Source organism: Lytechinus pictus, chromosome 3, assembly GCF_037042905.1.
Source record: "Lytechinus pictus isolate F3 Inbred chromosome 3, Lp3.0, whole genome shotgun sequence".
Classification (NCBI taxonomy): Eukaryota; Metazoa; Echinodermata; class Echinoidea; order Temnopleuroida; family Toxopneustidae; genus Lytechinus; species Lytechinus pictus.
The window spans coordinates 54,898,187-54,920,833 of NC_087247.1; the positions used below are offsets into that span (position 1 = coordinate 54,898,187).

Consider the following 22,647-nt stretch of genomic DNA (forward strand, 5'->3'; position numbering starts at 1 on the left):
TTGCATCAATTTTACTCAAGTAAATTAAGTTATAACAACTTAATTCAATTGAGTAAAACAATCACTCAAAAAAACTGAGGGGGGAGTGCCGGAGTGGACTTTCGTTATTCGAAAGTCCGTTCCCCCATCGTCCCACTTTAAGTAATTTTGGCATCATTTTCACTTTAGACATTTTTATCCAAATATTAGACTTTAATGCATTGTCACTATGCCTGTAGGGCCTAAATGATAGGTACCGGAAGTACTCGAACATTTACATTTATACGCGACCGGTTCATCCTAACAAATAAAATTGATAATATTAACATTTTCCGAAAACCTAAAAAGAAATCAGACGTGTCATGACTATGTTCAATGATGCTCTTTCGTTGATTCAACTAAAGAATAAAATATTTTGCACACCCAAATTCAAAACAATTTCAAACACAAATAGATATTAACATTTACTTGCTCTTACCTAATATTTAGGTATTGTTTGAATAAGGCGTTAATTGAAAAATATAAGTGTATTGAACATGATTTTATAAGTATAGGCCCTAACCGGGGCCCTAATAACTATCTTCGCCTATTTGGAGTTAGATCCCGGAGTTAGATTTTATACTTAATCGAAGCATAGACCTCGAAGCAAGCTATAGCAAAATAAATCAAGTGAATTAAAAGACAAGTTAAATCTATTGTTTAAAAAATAGAGAAATAATTACAAATAACAAATTCTACTTAGTCCAGCAGAAAAACCGACAAAACGATGGAGACACAGCATTAATTTGGTCTGTTATTCCCCTAGGCTAGCCTCAATTCATTCACTTTTCGTCTTTCTCTTTAATATATCCCCCCTTCCTTCACTTTTTTTTTTTTTTTTTGCACCGCCAATATGGAACTACTGCAGCTTTCCCATGGGTCCGCCAATGGTAAATGTGAAAAATGTAAAGTGGAAAATTAATTTGAACCTGGTTTACTGTGTTCAGAGTCTGTTTACGCAGACTACTTTCTTCGTTTTGCTCAACAGTTTCGCGGGGATTTTGATCACGAGTGTCCTATTGCGGGAAACAGCTGGCCGCGAATTTCTACACATGTGAACATTGGTGCAGAAAGAAAACAAACTCCGAGTGAATCTCCACAGACCGATTGCACTGCAACAAATTTTGTTATATCTGAGAAAAGATGGCTGTAAGTATTATTGTATTTTTCTAAAGAATATTGAATCTGAGGATGGTTTAATAAATGAGAAACCTGATGTGAAGACCGATAGTCAGACCGAGACGAGTTGCGAGTTGATGTTGTGATGCGGGTGTTACTAGATTTAACATTTTAAGTACCGCCGCCTACCGGTACCGGTATGGTTTGCACGTGTGTAATTGTTATATGGGTATTTAAAAATGGTGGAAATTTTACATCTCCTGATCGTGGCGTTTGCGTTTTAACGTCGCGACCGTTAGACTTAGAGTCTCGGTATCAGGGCATAATTGTACTTGATGCCCCCAGGGGACATCAACGTTTTTACCTTTTGGTACTCCTTGATTTCCCGATGATTCTTCGTTACCAAAATGTAAACATTTCTTTTCTCACTATAAAAAAAAATAGAAAGTAGTTCTGGTTTGCGCTAGCGCACCCCATATGAGATGCGAGTACAAATGCGCAAACAGGTGCATCTAGATGAGCGCGCATCCTTGCCTCCTCATCTATCCTCTTATTACTTGCACTTGATGCCCCCAAAATTGATGAAAGCAGTGATCCGGCGAGTAATCCTAGAACTAGAAGTGTTGACAAAATTAACCTTGATAGCTAGAGAATAAACTCTCTATTATTACTTGTACTTGATGCCCCCAAATTTTCCAGTTATTCAGCATGTTTATTCAGAAGTTTACATTCCACTAACCCCATTTCCCCTCTTTTTCTATTTTCTAGCCGCGCAAGCCTTCATAACATCGTCGAAACGAATTAACCTTATTGGCTAAATTAACCTTGATAGCTAGAGAATAATCTCTCTATTATTACTTGTACTTGATGCCCCCAAAAATTTCAACAAAATTAACCTTGTAGCCAAAATTAACCTTGTTGGCAAAATTAACCTTGAGAGCTAATGTAACCTTGAGAGCTATAGCTCGTCTCTCTTATATTACTTGCACTTGATGCCCCCAAAAATTTCAACAAAATTAACCTTGTAGCCAAAATTAACCTTGATAGCTAATGTAACCTTGAGAGCTAAAGCTGGTCTCTCTTATATTACTTGTACTTGATGCCCCCAAAAATTTCAACAAAATTAACCTTGTAGCCAAAATTAACCTTGTTGGCAAAATTAACCTTGATAGCTAATGTAACCTTGAGAGCTATAGCTCGTCTCTCTTATATTACTTGCACTTGATGCCCTCAAAAATTTCAACAAAATTAACCTTGTAGCCAAAATTAACCTTGTTGGCAAAATTAACCTTGAGAGCTAATGTAACCTTGAGAGCTATAGCACGTACGTCTCTCTTATATTACTTGCACTTGATGCCCCCAAAAATTTCAACAAAATTAACCTTGTAGCCAAAATTAACCTTGTTGGCAAAATTAACCTTGATAGCTAATGTAACCTTGAGAGCTAAAGCTCGTCTCTCTTATATTACTTGTACTTGATGCCCCCAAAAATTTCAACAAAATTAACCTTGTAGCCAAAATTAACCTTGTTGGCAAAATTAACCTTGATAGCTAATGTAACCTTGAGAGCTATAGCTCGTCTCTCTTATATTACTTGACTTGATGCCCCCAAAAATTTCAACAAAATTAACCTTGTAGCCAAAATTAACCTTGTTGGCAAAATTAACCTTGATAGCTAATGTAACTTTGAGAGCTATAGCTCGTCTCTCTTATATTACTTGTACTTGATGCCCCCAAAAATTTCAACAAAATTAACCTTGTAGCCAAAATTAACCTTGTTGGCAAAATTAACCTTGATAGCTAATGTAACCTTGAGAGCTAAAGCTCGTCTCTCTTATATTACTTGTACTTGATGCCCCCAATTACTTTATTTGTTGCGCGATCAACCGAACCACGCGCGGATGGATATCAACTCGCCGATGATAAACAGGGTCGGGTCGAGGATCCACGAATCAAGGTAAAAAAGTTGATGTCCCCTGGGGGCATCAAGTACAATTATGCCGGTAATAGTCTAGATCTAGGTCTATGTAGGCAAGTCCAATAATTTAATTATCTAGAGTCGATCTAACTGAACTCGTTAACAGTTAGATCTTGATGGACCTATATTACTTACAAACATGCCCGGGCCAGGGGGGGGGGGGCACTCAATATATAATGCATAGTGGGTATGTGCCGCGGAGGGGACCCCCATTTTTACACTCAAATTTCCATTCCAAGGCATAGCATTTTTGTCTTATTGAGAAAAAGAACAAAGAAAGCTGCTCCAAAGCATAGCATTTTCTTATCGAGAAAAAAGGAAGAAATCTGCTCCAAAAAGACCAAAGCTTCGCATATTTTCTGTTGTGCCGTTCCGGCCGCGCTTGATGTAATACAATGAGCCGCAGTTTTGGTGAAAAGTGGCCACAGAGGGCTGTCCGACCGTCGCCTCTGCGCTAGCGTACCCGGCGCCCGTGTTGCCGGGCTAGCTGCATGCACGTTCCTTCTTCTTTGTTGTTCTTCCCCAGGTATCTGAGGATCAGCGGCTATCCACAGGTTGGTTGTTGTGTTGAAGTAATTTCTCTAAGACTAAGCGAATATGATGAATTTTAAGAATGTATCTGAGGCAGTGGGTCATAACATTGGCAGCAAGAGTGACAGATAGGTGCGAGGAGGGTAATAAGATATTAGTGGCAAGGATGAGGGGATGAGCAGAGGTGAAGGCTTGGCTAACTGAAGCAGGGAGGCTTAGAGATAGGACATGTTGAATTAGAACAGACCGTTCCATAGGGATGCATACGCAGGCGACCCGTTCATGTTTTCACAAACATTTCGTTCCGAAGCCTGTTCCGACCCTCCTTTTTACAATAAGCCCGCTCCAAGGCCCCCGTTTTTTGTCTCGCCCACGGCATACTTTTTTGGTTGAGTCCCCCCCCCCCCCCCCCCCCCCCCGGGAAACATGACAAATGGACATTCTATAAGAGCATTTTACGACCACCACCTGTTTCCAATCCTCTAGAATTTTACGCCCAAATGAAAATCAACTTCTGACCGAAGGTAAGCGCGACTATCGACATCAATACTGTCCGAAAAAGATGCATTTTTAACGTTTTTCCGCACATTTCTCCATCGAATTTTAACTGCTTTTTTGCTGTAGATATACTGATCTGCACGGTGATGTCAATGCATTTTGTGAGCGGTTGTTGGCGATGTACGTAAAAAATATGTTTATGCACGCCTGTTTTCTTGTTTCTGCAATGATTTTCATAGCGCTAATGTTCGCTGCTGTGTGTTGCTTTTGATAAAGTATATCAGAGGATATGCGTCTCAAAATGAAATCAATATTGTATAAATGTTGGAAATGAAGTTGTATTCCATTCACATGATTTAGGGCTAGATCTTTTAGAAGGAAAGTAGAAATCTTGAGGGCGAAAATTTTAGGTTTTTCATTTGGTACACGTACATGAATGGGACGCAATTCCTGGCTCCGTGAAGAGAAAGCACACGTTGGTGAATAATTTTTGTCTCGCCTGCATAGCAGAGTGAGACTATAGGCGCCGCTTTTCTGACAGCGGCGTTGGCGTCAACACCAAATCTTAACCGAAGGTTAATTTTTTGAAATGACAGCATAACTTAGTAAGTATATGGACCTTGTTCATGAAACCTGGCCATAAGGTTAATCAAGTATTACTGAACATCCTGCCTGAGTTTCAGGTCACATGACCAAGGTCAAAGGTCATTTAGGGTTAATGAACTTAGACCATGTTGGGGGAATCAACATCAAAATCTTAACCTACATATAAGGTTAAGTTTTTGAAATGTCATCATAACTTAAAAAATATGTGGACCTAGTTCATGAAACTTGGACATCAGGGGCCTGTTGCATACAACTTTTTACCTGAGAAAACTCAACTCTGTTGAGTTACCATCATAACTTTGAAAGTTTATGGATGCGTCGTGGTGTAGCGGTTCTGAATCTCGCCTTGTAATCAGAGGGTCGTGTGTTCGAATCCCACCATGGCCTAGCGTCCTTTGGCAAGGCGTTAATCCACACTTTGCCACTCTCCACCCAGGTGTTAAATGGGTACCCGGTAGGATGTGAAAGCCTATAATTATGTAGTATGCCTAGCAATTGAGTCTTGGAACTCTTGTTGGAATGCTCCCCAGGGAGTGGAGAAGGTGCATACATTGTATGCGGGCATGCAAGGATCCGATGACCGGGGTAATAATATGTCTGTAAAGCGCTTAGAGACGTCGTTCCGATGTATTAAGCGCTATATAAATGCGGAATATTATTATATTATTATTATTCTGAAATTTGGACATAATAGTATTTAGGGTCAATGAACTTTGGCCAAATTGGGGGTATCTGTTGAATTACCATCATAACTTTGAATGTTTATGGATCTGATTCATGAAACTTGGACATAAGAGTAATCAAGTATCACTGAACATCCTTTGCACATTTCAGGTCACATGACCAAAGTCAAAGGTCAATGAACTTTGGCCATAATGGGGGTATCTGTTGAATTACCATCATAACTTTTAAAGTTTATGGATCTGATTCATGAAACGTGGACATAAGAGTAACTAAGTATCATTGAACATCTTGTGCGAGTTTCAGGTCACATGACCAAGGTCAATGGACTTTGGCCATGTTGGGGGCATTTGTTGAATTCCCATCATAACTCTGTAAGTATATTGGTCTAGTTCATAAAACTTGGACATACTAGTTCATAAAACTTGGACATAAGAGTCATCAAGTATCACTGAACATCTCATGCGAGTTTCAGGTCACATGACCAAAGTCAAAGGTCATTTAAGGTCATTGAACTTTGGCCATTTTAGAGGTAATTATTAGATAACTTTCAAAGTTTATAGATATAGTGTATAAAATGTGGATATAGGGGTAATCAAGTATCACTGACAAGTTTTAGGTCACATGATCAAGGTCAAATGTCAATGAACGTAGTATTGTATCATATGAATGGTGTTTTTTGTGAATAATTATTTTATTGTAGTTTTCAAAGTCAGCACTGCTGCTATATTGAATTGCGTGATGCAGGTGACACCGCCAGAGGCATTCCACTTGTTACTCTCTAGGAGCCTCCTGGCTAACTGGGGGTGTCACACAAAAATTAATATCTATGCAAACCACATCAGGCTGCACCTCATTTTGATCGGTATGATCTCCTCTAAGAAATAAGGTAATTTTTTTGTTTTTATATGTTTATGTGTTATATGTTAATTAGCCCTAATTAATTATGTGCATATACAAAAAAAGTACCTGTCAAATGTTGGTATATAGATCTATGCATATAACAGAGGTAATACTTAAAACTAATTTGTGTTCATGTTTCAGGATCGTACATCTGAGCCGTTTTCAGAGCCCACCAGTCCAGCAGCAGACCGATCAGGCCTACTGTCATCAAGTCCTGGTAGAAGTGACCTTCCTCCATTTGAAGATGAGTCTGAGCTACAACCTGGAGGAGCACCAGATGTGGAAGAGGAAGAGGATGGCGAGGAACTCTTTGGAGCAAATTTTGAAAGGTAAATTACATGAATATGAAAATTTGTGAAAATATTCTCCTTGTACTAGTAAACATAAAATTATGTTGAAAAGAGTTTTCCCCATCATGGATTTTTTTCAAGTTAAATCATAGGAATGATTTGATTAAAAATATATTGCTCATGTTTGTTAAAAAAAAAATTAAAAATCTTTGATCCAAATGTTGTTATTCATGTTTTTTTTTTTTCAAAATGAATTGTGAATTAGTTAAATTTGATGTGTTTTAATATTCAAGGGTGTGAGAGTTCAGATTTTTTTTTTCAGCTTAAAAATTTCAACTTATTTTTTGCTTTCCTCTACAAAAATATGGGAACCCTTTGTATTTCAGACTTTTTCAATACTCTTCTGCCTTTTTTCAGATCTTTTTACTTTTGACCACTCATACCCCAGAATATTAAGCTTGACTGTCTTTCAACTGAGGTCTAATATAGTTGTTATGATATTGCTTTGTACTTGATGCAACCATATTAAAGATGGATATTGTAAAAATGAACAACACTTTTAGCATAAAAATTCATATTAATTAATTTGAGCTACTTTTCCTAGAAGATAACTGAACTATTTTATAATTTTACATGAAATTCACAGAGATTACCGTGCCATTCCAGAGTTGGATCGATTTGACCCAGACAATATTGATGAAGAAGACTATGACAGTATGGCACCAGAGGATAGGGTAGCGGCTGAAAGAGCGATGCGAAAGAGAGATCGAGATGAGGCCCTTGCTCAAGGGCGTATGAGGCCTGGCCTCCTCTACGGTCAGTAATAGAACCAATGAAATTCTTAAGACTTAAAATCTACACCTACAGTACCAGTCATTAAAAAACGAGAACAATAGATTCAGTGGACCGAATCTATTCTCTAGTTTTAACAGCTAATAGTGATTCAAAGCATTGTGACTGGTAGTGTAAATGTATGTGTGAAGTAGGGACTTTTATTAAAATGTTTATTTCACAAAAAATTACTTTACAAAAAAATACACTTTTGTGTCATAATTCAGTGAATTTCTAGGAATTTATAGCTGTTTTCCAAAGCAAGGAAGCAAATGTAACTGAAACGAAAACAAATGAAACTTCTAAATCTCTTATGAGAAACAACAATTCTGTTTCCTGGTTCCACATATTAGTTGATATGTCAAACCTAAGGATTTGTTTAAGAAAGTTTTATATTTTCCCATTTTGTGATTCTCAGAGGAGAGTGATGAAGAAGATGAGAGACCAACAAGAAGGAGAAGAATGGCAGAGAGAGCTGCTGAGGGCATTGAGGATGATGAAGAGGTATGGTATCAAATATTAAAGTAATTTATTTTTCTCAATGAAACACTCGGCTACATATTACTTGGCTACATATTACTTGACATGTTGTGCCTGACATAAAATCCCACAAATTTTGAATGGTTCTTGAGATATTTCATTCATATCATTGTCGTGATCTGTATGAGGGGGGTCCTTTCTGATGTGGTTTAGTTGTGACTTTATGATTCTTTGTGATGTGGTGTAGTGTGACTACCAAGCAGAATTGTTGTGAAGTCATTGCTAATTGCATCAACTAAAGTTTTATTTGAAAACATTGATTATTAACCCAGTCAATGAAAACATATGCAAATGTATTTTTGAAATCCATGATTTTAGTCTGTTGGAAGTAAAATTACACTTTGTTAAAACATTTATAAGCAACATGTTTTGGTATCCCATTTTTAGCTTCATATTCTAGTAATGTTAAGTTCTATATAACCTTACAATTCATTATTTCATGTTATAGCTGAATAATTCTCTTTCAAGAGTATAGTTTCATCTAGAATATTAAATTATAATCCTAAACCGGGAACATATATACTTTAAATCTAAAGAAACACAATCTATAGATATGTACATCTTCTTTATTATTTTTTAAGATGATTGAGAGTATAGAGAATTTAGAAGACATGAAGGGTCACTCTGTCAGAGAGTGGGTCTCGTTGGCTGCTCCTCGTCTCGAGATCTACAATCGTTTTAAGAACTTCCTCTGTACATTCGTTGATGACAAGGGTCATAACCTTTACCGTGAGAAGATCAGACAAATGTGTGAAGGTGAGTAGTGTAGATTATCTTTTGGAATTCACCATGATGAAATTAAATTAAGTAAATGAAGTTATGCAATAACTTGAGTCTCATATTGGGTATTGAAAGAAAACATGTACATGTTAAGAATATTGAGTAATTTGAAAATAATTTTGAGTACTAATGGTTTTATATTTCATAACATGGAGTGTTATTGATTACACTTTATGTACAGTGTAATGCCATTCAAAATGGTTGCCGTGCTAGTAGTTTATAACACTGAGTTTTACCAATGTTTCATCCAAAAGTTTTTTATAATTCATGTATTTGTTCATGTGTTTCTTAGGTAATAAAGAGAGTTTGGTTGTTGATTACAACATCCTGGCCTCACAGGAGCAGGTCTTGGCCTACTTCTTGCCTGAGGCACCAACTGAAATGCTCAAGATCTTTGATGAAGCCGCCAAGGAAGTTGTCCTGGCAATGTTTCCCAAGTATGAGCAAATTGCCAAGGAGATTCATGTCCGCATTGCAGAGCTGCCACTTGTTGAAGAGCTCAGATCGCTCAGGTTTGTATCAAATCTCATATTCATTTGTGTGTGTTTTTTGTTTTTTCAGTGTTTTTTAATCTTTGATTGCTTACCAAATAAGGTAATATCTTCAAGTTACGTTTTCTCCATCTTTTCCTCACACAGCCTATATTTTTCAAGGCTGTTTTTTTTTTTTTTTTATGATAAAGTCATGTGGTTTTATTATTTTTTCAGAAATAATGGATTTTTAAAAATGATTTTTTAAATCTTTGTTTCAATCAACATTCAGGCAACTTCATCTGAACCAACTAATCCGAACAAGTGGGGTTGTAACAAGTGCAACAGGCATCATGCCCCAGCTTAGTATGATCAAGTATGACTGTCCTAAATGTGGCTTTGTCCTAGGACCCTTTTACCAGAGCCAGAACCAAGAGGTCAGACCAGGATCTTGTCCCGAGTGTCAGTCAACAGGTCCTTTTGAAATCAATATGGAACAGGTATTAATTTGTATATAATCTACTGCATTTTTCTTCCATTTTTCTTGCCTTTTCCTCTTTCTCTGCCTCCTTTGTTTTTCACTATCTCGGTTTTTTTTCTTTATTGATATTAAACATTCTTATGCAGAGATCTCAATCCATAGCTCTCCATCTTTTAATCTCTAGAGTTTATCCTTGAAATTCCCCCCAAGTAAAATGGAATTTATGTTTTAGAATATGCTGGGTATTTATTTGCTCCTTGACAAAAATAAATCTTCACATGTAGATGTATCTATATTCATACATAACAGGTAATATATCTTAATGGATGATACTTACGATATTTTACAGACATCAAGTCTCTGGCTTCATGAATTTATAACATTGTATAAAAGTAATTGCAAAATCTTACCTTGAAAGCTTTATCTTGTTGAACATTTCAAATGATTTTTTTTCAAGCATAAAACAACATCACAATGTACACATGCAATTATCAGATATTCTTTTTATTGTTCTCCCCTCTCCAGACCCTGTATCAGAATTATCAGCGTATCACCATTCAGGAGAGTCCAGGCAAGGTTGCCGCTGGAAGACTTCCAAGATCTAAAGATGCCATCCTCTTAGCTGATCTAGTGGATAGCTGCAAACCAGGAGATGAAATTGTGAGTTTCAAAGAAGCAGCTTTTGCAAGAAATCATTTCTTTATATACCGAATTAGTTTAGATATCCTGAAAATGTGGAGAATTAGTCCTCTAAGAGAATACTGTAAGTGTATTGTGTGCATCATGTAATGAGACATTAAGTGCACATGGTGTAAGATATCTCAAATGTAAATGAGAATAATGGCAAGTTGAATTTGATCTTGTCATTAAGTGCAAAGAAAATCTCTTATCAGAAAATCAATTTCAAGATGGTTATCTCTTTTTATTCTAGTGAAAATATGAATGTTCTGCATCTGTGGAGGTATTGCTCAATACTGATTATTATTGGTGTACCTCACATTGAAGAGACCCAAATATCACTTGAAAATCATATTTTGTGCTCACAGGAGCTGACTGGAGTATACAACAACAATTATGATGGCTCTTTGAACACAGCTAATGGGTTTCCTGTGTTTGCCACACTCATCCAAGCAAACTACATCACAAAGAAAGATGATAAGATGGTGGCTGGTGCACTCACTGATGATGATGTGAAGGCTATAGTAGCACTCTCTAGAGATGAACGCATTGGAGAAAGGGTGAGAGTTATTAAACAACATTAATTGAACAAACTTAAGACAGATAAGTGAAGAAGTGCTATTCAGAGTTGGTAAAATATATGAATTTGGGTACCAGCCAGCTTGATAAAAGTCTCAAGGCAATGTTATCTGTAATATGTTATAGTGTATTCAAGTTTCATGAAGATAATAATTTGAGATGTTTAGAATTGAGAGAACTTATCAGTTGTATTGGTCCCCAAGCTCAGTTTGAAATGTTTTGGTTTGCTACGTTTGTAACTGCAGACAAGTTTAAATTTTGGTGTTTACCAGTACATATGAATTCAAGGAGGTGATTATTGTGGTTTTTAAGGGAAAATGATTACTATGGGATAAGGAATATTTGGGTTTTTTTACACTGTATATTTATTCTTCTGTGTGACCACTAAAGCTTTTCAGAGAGGGAGAGAGAGATAGCTACTTCAAGCAGTGTCCCTTCCCTTTTACTATATTAATGTATAGGAAACCCTGCAGTGTCCCTATTTTCAGCCTCTGTCTTCCCATTTTTAGCTCATCCAGCGTGAAGGGCCAGATTAGCTTATGCTGTGTCGTGGCGTCTGTCGTCCGTCCACAATTTCAAAATGCTTCATCATTTCAAGTCGGATTTCATTTCTGTTTGCTTTATATGATAGCACTAGGTGGGGGATTTAAAACTTCTACATAGAATTTTGAAACTCATTAAATATGCTAATTTATGCGCATTTTTCAAAATTCACAAGAAATGTTTTTTCTTTATTTGTTGACCTATTTTGAATTTTTTGCTTCCATCTGGTAGAGTTTCATGAGGTTCACCAAACTTCTACACAGAATTTTGAAATTTTGACTAGAACAATTTTTATGCTAATTTATGCATATTTTTAAAAATTCACTTGAAATGCTTCTTTATTTGTTGACCAATTTTGATTTGTTTTCCTTCCATCTTGTAGAGCTTCATGAGGTTCACCAAACTCCTATACAGAATTTAGAAATTTGGAGTAGAAAATTATTTATGCTAATTTATGCGAAATTCATAAATCACAGGGATGCCAGAGTTCCGGCTATAGCCGGAATTCCGGCTTTTTCATTTTTCCGACCTTAAGTTCCGGCTGGTCGAGTTTTCTCAGGCCGGACAGAACTGTCTACGACCAGATCCGGCCGTTCAATGAGAAGTCTATGCTCCGTACGGCCGTTATATGTACCTAAGCTTTTGTGCAAGAAAAAATCCTGTGATATAATGGAATTAGACTCGTACGAGCCGGTCAGTTAAATGCTAGTTTTAATCAAGGTTTTTTTGTGCATGTGTGTGTATATGGTCGCATTACGCTAGACTGCACTGTATGTATGTGATTGGTGTTGACTGATCGCCGTACATTATAACGTGTATGGATTGTGAACGTAACTTTGAATTTTGAGAAAACGACTGTATTTGAGTCTAGTGTAATACCAAAGCGATAAATGGCATGGGCTGCATGGCTATGCGTTCGCTGCGCGATGAGTATGCCTACACCGGGCGTACACGGTGTTTTCGCGCTCCCGTTTAATTAACGTTGTTATTCTGAGCTGAGACTCCGTTTCGATTGTGGAATGTGGATTTAATCACAATTTTTCAAGTATGGATGTTGAAAGAGGAACCAACATTAAGCAAATAGACAGTGGAATCAAGAACAAATTCCAGTGGAAGTGGTTGGAGAACAAAGACTATAGTGGAACGTCTCTCTCGGATTATTTTCGCAAAATCAATGTCGCTGGTAAAGCACGATGTATTGTTTAATTATGTTCTTGTAGACTTCATCAAGACATAAATATTTTTCATGAATTAATTGTAAGTTGAGGCTCTGCAACATAAAAAAATGCCCAAAACTTGAACTAAATTTGTGGGAAAATGATCCCTAAAATAGGCTCAGATTGCATCAGAGACCATTTAGAACCCTAGAGCTTCCAGGGCCCTTGGGCGGGCCCTGGACCCTGGCCGAATGGGACTTAGCGCTTGGCGCTCGTCCTTATTTGTTAACCAATTTTGATTTTTTGGCTTCCTTCTGGTAGCACTTCATGAGGTTCACCAAATTTCTACACAGAATTTTGAACTTTTGACTAGAAAATTGTTTATGCTAATTTATGCATATTTTTGAAAATTCACATAAAATGCTTCTTTAATTGTGGACTGATTTGATTTTTTTTTCTTCCATCTGGTAGAACCTCAATAGGTTCTCCAAACTTCTACACAGAATTTTGAAATTTTCAGTAGAAAATTATTTATGCCAATTTATGCAAAAATGTATTTATAAATCACAAAAAATGTTTTTTCTCCTTCATTTGTTGATCAATTTCAATTTTGTTTGCTGTATGATAGCTCTAGGTGGTGATACAAAATTATAACACAGAATTTTGAAACTCATCAAATATGCTAATCTATTCATATATTTTCACAACTCACAAAAAAGACTTATTTATTTTGTTCATTGATTTTGATTATTTTTGTTCTATCCGAGAGCTACATGAGGTTCACCAAGGTTCTACAGAGTTAAGAAATTTTGACTAGAAAAGTATGCTATTTTATATGAAATTTATTCATAGATCACAAAAAATGCTTCTATGTAATTTCTTCATCAATTTCAATTCTATACCCTCAATTCATGTCACCAAAATAATTCACTACAGTGTCAACTGGGCTGAAATTAAAATTGTGTTAAATTCCGTTGCGAGATGCCGGATGAGCTCCACATCATTGATGTGCTAGTTTCATTTTTTGGGGGTTGCAGGGATGTCAGATATGGGTTTCTCTACAGTGCGTATCAAAAAAATTTGAAAAAGGCCCGGAGAATTAAAAAATATACAACATGTGGGTAATTATTTCACATATAATCTTGGGTTTGGGTCTCATCTATCCAATGAAAGTAAAAGTTTTGACAGAATGTTACACTTGAGTGAGCACTGTCCATTTTTGTAAAGCTCGCAGAAATCTGTTTTCGCAGAAATGCTCGTTTCCACGCTGTGTCAAGGGGAAAGGGCGAAATCAAACTTACCCTGTGAAACATTTCTCAGACATTTCCCTTGCACTTTTAGTCAATTGAAATAAAACGGATACATTCAAGCATTTTGCAACAATTTTGCAACCCAAATTTAAATTTTAACACTTAGAAAGCACAACTTTTACCCTTTTTTGTGCCAGCTGGATCTGGGGACATAACTGAATCTGAACAAAAGTTTATATCTGACATCTCCAGCATTTTTTCATGAGTTTTTATCATATAAAGAGGGTTTACATTTCATTTTTCATTTAATACTTGTTTCTCCACACATTTCCCAAGCTTGACAATGATTAACAAAATGAAAGTCAAGCCTAAGCCATTTCATGTAAATCACAGCTCATTGTAAAGCAAAAATCGTCGAGATGGCCTCAGTGTGTGGGGAGTGGGGTGGGGCGCAATGCACTCTTCGAAGTGTTTTGGGCAAGGAAACAGGTTAAAAAAGGTAAATTATATCTTCAAATCAATTTTACTAGCTAAATTCCACGTGTTCGTCATGATTAAGGTCTACTTTTATTCGCATAACAAATCATTTTTCACTAACTTTTCAAAAGTAAGTGGTGCTCACTCAAGCGGAAATATTTTTCGACAGTTATATCGTCATTTGCTTAAATGGATCTGTACCAATGTTAAAATGTGGAAAAATCTTCAGGATATTACAAATATATGATTTTACAGGATTTTTTCTAAGTGTAAACTTTTTTTTGATATGCACTGTAGAGGGTATCACACTTAAAGACCAGTGTGAATCCAGCCAAGATTTGTCAATCCTCATTGGACATCTTCCTTGGAAAAGAATGCTCTATCTCTAATAGTTATCTGTAATCTATTTGATCCTCCTCAGATATTTGCTAGTATTGCGCCCTCTATCTACGGACATGATGATATCAAGAGAGCGATAGCATTGTCTTTATTTGGTGGAGAACCCAAGAATCCAGGTAAGCTCTATACCTTATTTTTGTTCTTTTTTGTCTAAACTTTCATTCTTGGTATTTCTAACTTATAAAAATATCTGGAAACTACGTAGGCCTATTCTTTCTATTAAATGCATTTATCTTAAATCTAGAGATAATCAGCAATATAATTTGTTCTCTTGCAACCAACTGAATTTGATATCGTACAGGATATGTACAGATTTGCTATTGTAGTTGATCATAGGGTTAGGAATAAGCTTTGGTTAGGGCTATGTTTAGGGGATTGAAACTTAGACCTCTCTCTCCCATGCCTCTATCTTCATATGAATACACTTTCTGCAGGTCAGAAGCATAAAGTACGTGGTGACATCAACATCCTAGCCTGTGGTGACCCTGGTACAGCTAAATCTCAGTTCCTCAAGTATGTAGAGAAGACCGCACCAAGGGCAGTGTTCACAACAGGTCAAGGTGCTTCTGCTGTTGGTCTGACAGCCTATGTTCAGCGTAATCCCGTATCCAGAGAGTGGACGTTGGAAGCTGGAGCTCTTGTTTTAGCTGACAAGGGAGTGTGTATCATTGATGAATTTGATAAGGTAATTTCTTAATACATTCTTTATATCATGATTTCTTGAAATCATATTTTGTGGGAACAAATTTGGAGGAATGATTGACTGATATATTGAAATATTCTAATTTTTGTCAGAAAAATATGAGCAGACAAATCAAACAATTATAGTATTCTTCAATTGGATGATAGTCAACAAATTAAGATTAGTGTTAGCCAATTAAGTGGTGTTTATCATTTTTAATTTCAAATCTGCTGTAGTAACTACTTGCCTACAAGGATTACCTGTTTATAAATACCAAAATCAATTTTCTATTCTCATGAACATTGTTCTTCTATGGCTCATAGGGAACCTGTGTATAAGGTCCTCCTGCCTATGGAAATCACTTTTCTCGTCTCATTTCATATAGTCTAGTTTTTAATGTCAGGTATTTACACTGTTCTTCAAATGTGCTTTTCTTTGTCATTTACACCTAGATGAATGATGCAGATAGAACCAGTATCCATGAAGCTATGGAACAACAGAGTATCTCAATCTCCAAGGCAGGCATCGTCACTTCACTTCAGGCTCGATGCAGTATCATGGCTGCTGCTAACCCCATTGGAGGAAGATACAATCCCTCACTTACCTTCTCAGAAAATGTAAGTTAAAATAAGGAAAGACCTCTCACTACCCATCCAGAAATCAAGTGCAAATCTACACCTTAGGTCATATCAGTTGGCAAAATTATTAATAATAAGAAGTAGTAGTAGAGGTAGTATGTAACGTAATAATGTGATCATTGTTTCAAACTTTGTTCATGTACATTGTAAAATGTGAGCTTATTAATGCTCTTTATGTGGTGTGCTTAAAATATCTGGAATACTTGTTGATCTGAAAGGACATCCTTTAATTTCCTGTCGTTCTCTATTACCTTTTTTTAATCTCAGTAGCTTTCCTTTTGATCATGTTGTAAATGTTTTATTTTTTGTTTTTAATTTCAGGTTGACCTGACAGAACCCATCCTATCTCGTTTTGACATTCTGTGTGTTGTTCGAGACACCGTTGACCCTGTACAAGATGAGTTGCTTGCTAGATTTGTTGTTGACAGTCATATCAGGCATCATCCTTCAAATGCAGACACTGATGAAGACAAATTACCTGTAAGTAGTGCTTTGTCAGAGGTTTATCATGATAAACAGAATAGATCTCTTAAAAAGTTTGCATCATTTACTAAGTTTGCATAAAGCTAATTTTTATCTTTTCCTGTTAGAAAAAAAAATTTACTACGGAAATTATAGAGGTGTAGACTTTGAATAAATGGATCTGAATTATGATTTGAAAGAACATTTGCTCCAGGCTTTGTTTGGAGGAGATCCGATGGCTAGTTCAGTTATGGAGCAATGACTTGATCATTACCATTTTGATTAGTTCATGCCCTTTTTTTTAGACAATGTTTTTTTCGTTCAGTTTCTCAGAAGATTTAAAGCAGTTGATCCTCAAATTACTTTCTCTTTGACATTGGACATTTGGTTGCTGGATATATGTTATGGTTTAGGCTTGAATAAATTTTGATGTGTTTAGGATTTAAGTTTGTAACTGGTTTGTCGGGCTATTGTTCCAAGAATTTCTTTTGCTAAATTGTTAAATCTGGGAATTTTTCATGTGGGCAGGCCTGCAAGAAAGATTTAGCAGGACATTCATGACTTGGATCCTGCTGGCAGCTTCAAACATGATTCAAATGGTATACTCTTACTCCATCTATCTAAAACCCTTCGATAGGGTCTTTATGACATCATATAATTGTCTCCCGCTCATTTCTCATTCCTCTGTACATTTGTTGATACATCAGGAATTACCTACCACTAGTGGCCTAGAGAAGATCCCCCAGGAGTTATTGAAGAAGTATTTGATCTATGCCAAGGACAAGGTTCATCCTAAGCTTCATCATATGGACCAGGACAAGGTTGCTAAGATGTACTCTGATCTCCGCAGAGAATCCATGGTAAGGATCATCTTCAAATAGACAAATTTGGCCATGCGTATGTTCAGGGCAAGACTACCTTTCTGAATGGTACTTTCCTATAATACAGCTTAATTGTTCTAGATGTAGATAATATAACTGCTCCCAAATTTCACAAGGCAAGGAATAATTTCCCTGGTATCGCATGGCAATTTGATCCATATTTTTGAAAGAATGCTATGCATAAAGTCTTTTGTAGAGCATATTTTTATATAGGACTACATTACTTAGTTGAGAGATCTTATGACCAAAAATGCTATTCGAATTTGTATAAAAGCAAAGTTATTCCCTGCAAGGCCAAGTTTAGGGCAAAAGCTACTTTTCTGAAGGACCTTTTCCTTTTATTGTTTAAAGCATGAACACTAAATCTTGATGATATTAGTGCTCAATAAATCTGAAAAGGCCAACGTGAGGTGCATTGATACCAATTCAAGCCCTGCTTTCAATACTGAATTCCCCGTAATTCATATTTTTTGGAGAAACTGAAATGTTAGATTCATCTCCGAGGATAAAAACGTCTTGGTTTATATGTTTTTCCACAGTTTTTAGATCAAATTTTAAAAGCTCATTTATCGTCAGTGTAACAGTTTCTAAATTATCACTTAACTTGGTTGGTTGAAATTAACTCCTTAAACTACTAGTTCTCAATTTAGATTTAAAGTCAAATTTTCATTAAACAAATACTTATTGTTTATAAACGAATTGTATTATCTTGTTTATATTGTTTACAGATGTCATTATCTGAATCCTTTCATATTAATAGCAATTAATGATTTTTATTTTTCAGGCAACTGGAAGCATTCCAATCACAGTTCGTCACATTGAGTCTGTGATCCGTATGGCAGAGGCTAATGCAAGAATGCATCTGAGGGAGTACGTCAATGAAGATGATGTGAATATGGCCATTCGGGTCATGCTGGAAAGCTTTATAGATACACAGAAATACAGTATCATGAGGAGTATGCGCAAGGTGCGTTCATATTGGTCTTTTTATCTTTCCTCTTAATGAATTTTAATGTATGAATAATGAATATGGGATAAATTCAGATATGTCAACTTAATGAATGTAATCATATTAATCTACAAAACAGAATTTTGCAGATTTCTGAATATAATGAAAAAAAAGAATGCTTATCATTTCTCATTGTCTTTTTACCATAGGTAAGTGTAATTGTATCCACAAATACCTTTTAGGCTTAAAAATACTTCAGTTCTGTTTTCAAGGCCAGCTTTAGAGAGCCTTATTTTTTTACATTCATGAGCATGAGAGAAGAAAAATTGTTGCAACCTGCCCATATTTTCTGGATATATATGAACAATTAGAAAATGCTATAAAAGCAATGTGGGGAAGTGTCTCATCAAAAGGATATTACTCAGTTCCTTGGTCGTTTGACTTGAAATAAACCTTATCTGTTTTTTACTTTTTGTTTAGAATTTCTCCCGTTACCTGACGTTCCGAAGAGACAACAATGAGCTGTTGCTGTTTGTATTGAAACAGCTGGTACAGGAACAGATGTCATTCCACAGGACACGTTATGGTACAGAGCAAGACATTGTTGAGATCTCAGAAAAAGATCTTGCTGATAAGGTGAGGATTTTGCTTTCATTATGATTATTGTATGAAGCTCATGTCACTTCTATTTATTCTGTTTGTTCATAAGATTTTCACCTTTGCCACTGATTTTGGCAATAAAAATTTGAAATCCAAGTATTCTAATTTGCTGATATGAAGATTTGAGGGGTTCACTAGTTGATATGAACCTGTTTGATGTCTTCATTTAAGTTACTGCTGATTTTGTAAGCTTAATCATAATTTATTCACTTTTATCCTTCATATCACCTTTGATATTCTTCATTGTATTAATGACAACAAATAAATGACAAGGAGTTCATTTATTCTGATGCTTGTCCAGTATTAAAGCTTACATTATTATGAATACTTTATGATTAATTTCAGCTTACCTACTGTATATGTTATTATCTTCCATGTAATTACAGGCTCGTCAGATCAACATTCTCAACCTGTCTGCTTTCTACGAGAGCGAGGTCTTTAAACTTCATAAATTCACTCATGACACCAGGAGGAAAGTAATAGTTCAGTCGTTCTGAGCAGTGACTAGTCACCATTCTGTATTCTATCATCAATGATAGTGTAACTGGAATATGCAGAACTTTGATGAGAAAATGGTACCGCTTTCTCATTCACAATCCAATTCTGAACTCGTTTTTATTTCCAGCTAAATGATAGTTACATGTTGCTAACATAGTTCTTGAACTTAATTTGGAAGCTGTACATTGTGAGTGGTTCCTGATAGTGCCCCAAGTGTCTACCTTCTTAGAAATCATTGGATGTCATGTAATGTATGCTACCCCATCATCATCTGATACAAAGATACCAGATAAGACAATGACTGTATCATACTCCACAGGCTTATTGAAACAACTTTGATCTTGTCCAGTTGAAGGTTGAATTTGCACACATATTCATTCTCAATTTGCGTTGAAGAGTTGTCATAAAATCATGAGAACATTTGAGACTACATACTGTAACCATAGATATCATTTTCACAATAAAGACTTATCCTCGTAATTGCCCATATGATATGTAACATAACAAATCGGTAAAGGGACAGGGCTAGTTATTTTATTAGGTAAATGGAATAATTTGATGGGATGTGCTTTGTAATTATTACACATGGCAGAGTAAACAGTACTTTGAAGTCTTAAAAGTTAAGCGTCGCTGTTATGAGTACTGTGGACAGAAGCCTATTGATATCTCAAGTTATTCATGATGAGGGTCCATGCTTTCAAACTGTTTTGGAGAGGTTTGGGTGTTTGTGAGAGCAGAGAAATAAAACAAAATAAATACAAATATAATACAGTGAAATTATGGTTTATAAAAAAAAGTCCATGGAACTATTGGATGCCTTATAGTGCCTTAGTTTAGCAGAAATATTGTTACATGTTTAAGAATGGGGAACGTATTTAAGCGCTGGGATGGGGGGAGGCATTTCATTGACAAATCAGAATGTCTTCTCTGTGCTGACCATTCTCATTTAACTGTCCACAGAATTGTTACCTTGTTTTATCAGGAATATTGCTGTAACATAGATCTTGTCAAATTTCTTCTTGCTCACAATTCATTATTCAAAATTCCTTGTTAGTTTTCAGAGGAAATTGCCTAGACTTTACCCCCCCCCCCCAAAAAAAAAAAAGTAATCTTAATTGTACTAATAGTTTTCAAATTTTGAAGAAAAAAATACACTACAAAACTTTCAAGAACTAAGCTTATTCACTGAATGGAGATACAAACTTCAATTTAAATAACTCTCTTTAATTTTGAAGGTATTTATAAGCAATATGTGTTTGCTTACTGTAAGTATGTATAAATATTGTAATTTACTTGTCCATTTTGTTGGTGTATATATATATATATTTATCTGTATCAACTATTAGGAGTCCAGCCTTTTGTATTTGTTAACTAAAAGCAGTAGATTGTGTGAATCTGATTCATGTCATTTACATCTACAAATAAAATCTGTACGAGTATGTGTATGTATATATATTTCATGAAGAAGTATACCCCTTTGTTCACATGTTGGTAATTTTGAGCATGATTCTGCATTTGTTGTTTGATCTGAGAGACAAAGATATTGGTTGATGAGAGAGCGGGCAAATACGGATTTGGATGTTTTGAATAGTTTTTTTTTTGTGGTGAAAATGCTTTTTTTTGTGAGACCAATCAAGGAGACCAATCAAAGAGTCTAGGAACATAAGTGAAGTCTTTGACAAATTATTTTTATGGTTATTAGACAAAAATATATTCCCAAGATTATCTGTCTTTGTTTTCAGTTTTACCACTTTACCTCAGATAATAATTTTCCGAGTAACAAATGTGTTGCAAAAGTGCTGCTTAAGATGGAAAAAAATCTAGAATATATTAAAAACATCCTAATTCTGATGGAAAGATCCTAATTACATGAAATAGAGAGATATAGTACGAATGCTCTTGAAATAAAGGAGAGAAAAATAATATAAGTGAGGGGGAGAAGGGGAAAAGGAGAGAAGAGATGACAAATCTATATAAAGTGAAAGAGAACAAAATAACATTTTTGAAACTAATGAACGTCTTGTACAACTTACTAGTAGACTTGTGAGAATGTAAGCGCTTCATTGCTGCAGTGACAGATTTAACATTGTCCAATGGGGATCTTCATTTTTAGATGACGTAATTCGTCAGAACTCTGTAAACAATGTGAGCGTGAAGCACCAGTTGAATTTACTAACCTGAAAAGGACATTTTAAACAACATCTGAACTCATTAGAGTAAGTTAATGGCTAACTTATGTGAGAGAAAAGCGCTATAATATTGCATGAAAACATTGATTTTGGTAAGTTTTAAACATTTATGAACAAAATGCTATCTTACAAAACAACTAATGAAAGTGCGAAGCGCGAACTGAAATATTTCTTGTATATTGACATAATATTAAGTGCCATGTAATCCTCATGAATGTGTTTCCATTTGTCAATTCTCTCCCTCCACTCATTTTCATCACTGTTATATTCCCCCTTTCCTTTTCTTCTTCATCTTTATTATTCCCCACTTCTTTTTTTTATTGCTTTTGCTCCCCTAGTCTGCCAATATGAAGCAAGTATGATTATTATTTCACAGGCAGATCTAGGAAAAAGTGGGGAATGTAAGGGAAAAAAATGGGGAAAAACGGGGGAAAGGTGAGAATATGAAACAAATGGAAAGAGAAATGTGAATAAAACAAAGGGAGATGAATGCCAGGTTCAGGTCACATATAGTAAAAATAAAAATTCCACTCGCTTTGCTTGAACTGACATTCATATCCTGTCGAAGAGAATTAAATGGTGCTTTTGACAAATGCAATGTTTTCAAAGTCAATATTCCAAAAATATTTATGATGGAGCCTCGAACTTTCATTATTTTGTGAGATAAACATGTTCTTGATCACGAAAAGTGATTTAAATTTTCCGTTTTCAGGTCTTTTTCTCCCAACAATTTCAACTCACGCGTCACGATCATCGCATTATTCTATTACAGGAAATACGTATCATCATAAATTCCGACAAACAGGCTTTAAAATATATTTTATTTCAACTCTCGCTTTGCCCTCACAATAAACTTTATACGCCCCTTCCTCTTCAAGA

At 35.7% G+C, this 22,647-nt stretch overlaps 1 protein-coding gene across 1 annotated transcript; it reads left to right on the forward strand.

Moving 5' to 3' along the window:
- The first annotated feature begins 723 nt into the window (after nt 1-723).
- On the forward strand, nt 724-21,049 carry LOC129256970 (DNA replication licensing factor mcm2-like). Its single transcript, XM_054895203.2, has 17 exons — nt 724-1,167; nt 6,476-6,663; nt 7,271-7,440; nt 7,874-7,959; nt 8,577-8,751; nt 9,068-9,287; nt 9,538-9,745; nt 10,252-10,386; nt 10,773-10,964; nt 14,832-14,925; nt 15,244-15,494; nt 15,944-16,108; nt 16,451-16,609; nt 17,299-17,451; nt 18,257-18,439; nt 18,902-19,057; nt 19,468-21,049. The coding sequence occupies exons 1-17, from the start codon at nt 1,162-1,164 to the stop codon at nt 19,576-19,578; spliced, it is 2,652 nt and encodes an 883-aa protein (XP_054751178.1). The 5' UTR covers nt 724-1,161; the 3' UTR covers nt 19,579-21,049.
- Nucleotides 21,050-22,647: the final 1,598 nt, after the last annotated feature.

Bases quoted from the DNA above. Each gene is read 5' to 3' on its own strand.
- LOC129256970 (XM_054895203.2), top strand. The intron at 7,960-8,576 runs GTATGGTATCAA...TTATTTTTTAAG, and splicing joins GCATTGAGGATGATGAAGAG to ATGATTGAGAGTATAGAGAA. The intron at 9,288-9,537 runs GTTTGTATCAAA...ATCAACATTCAG, and splicing joins GAAGAGCTCAGATCGCTCAG to GCAACTTCATCTGAACCAAC.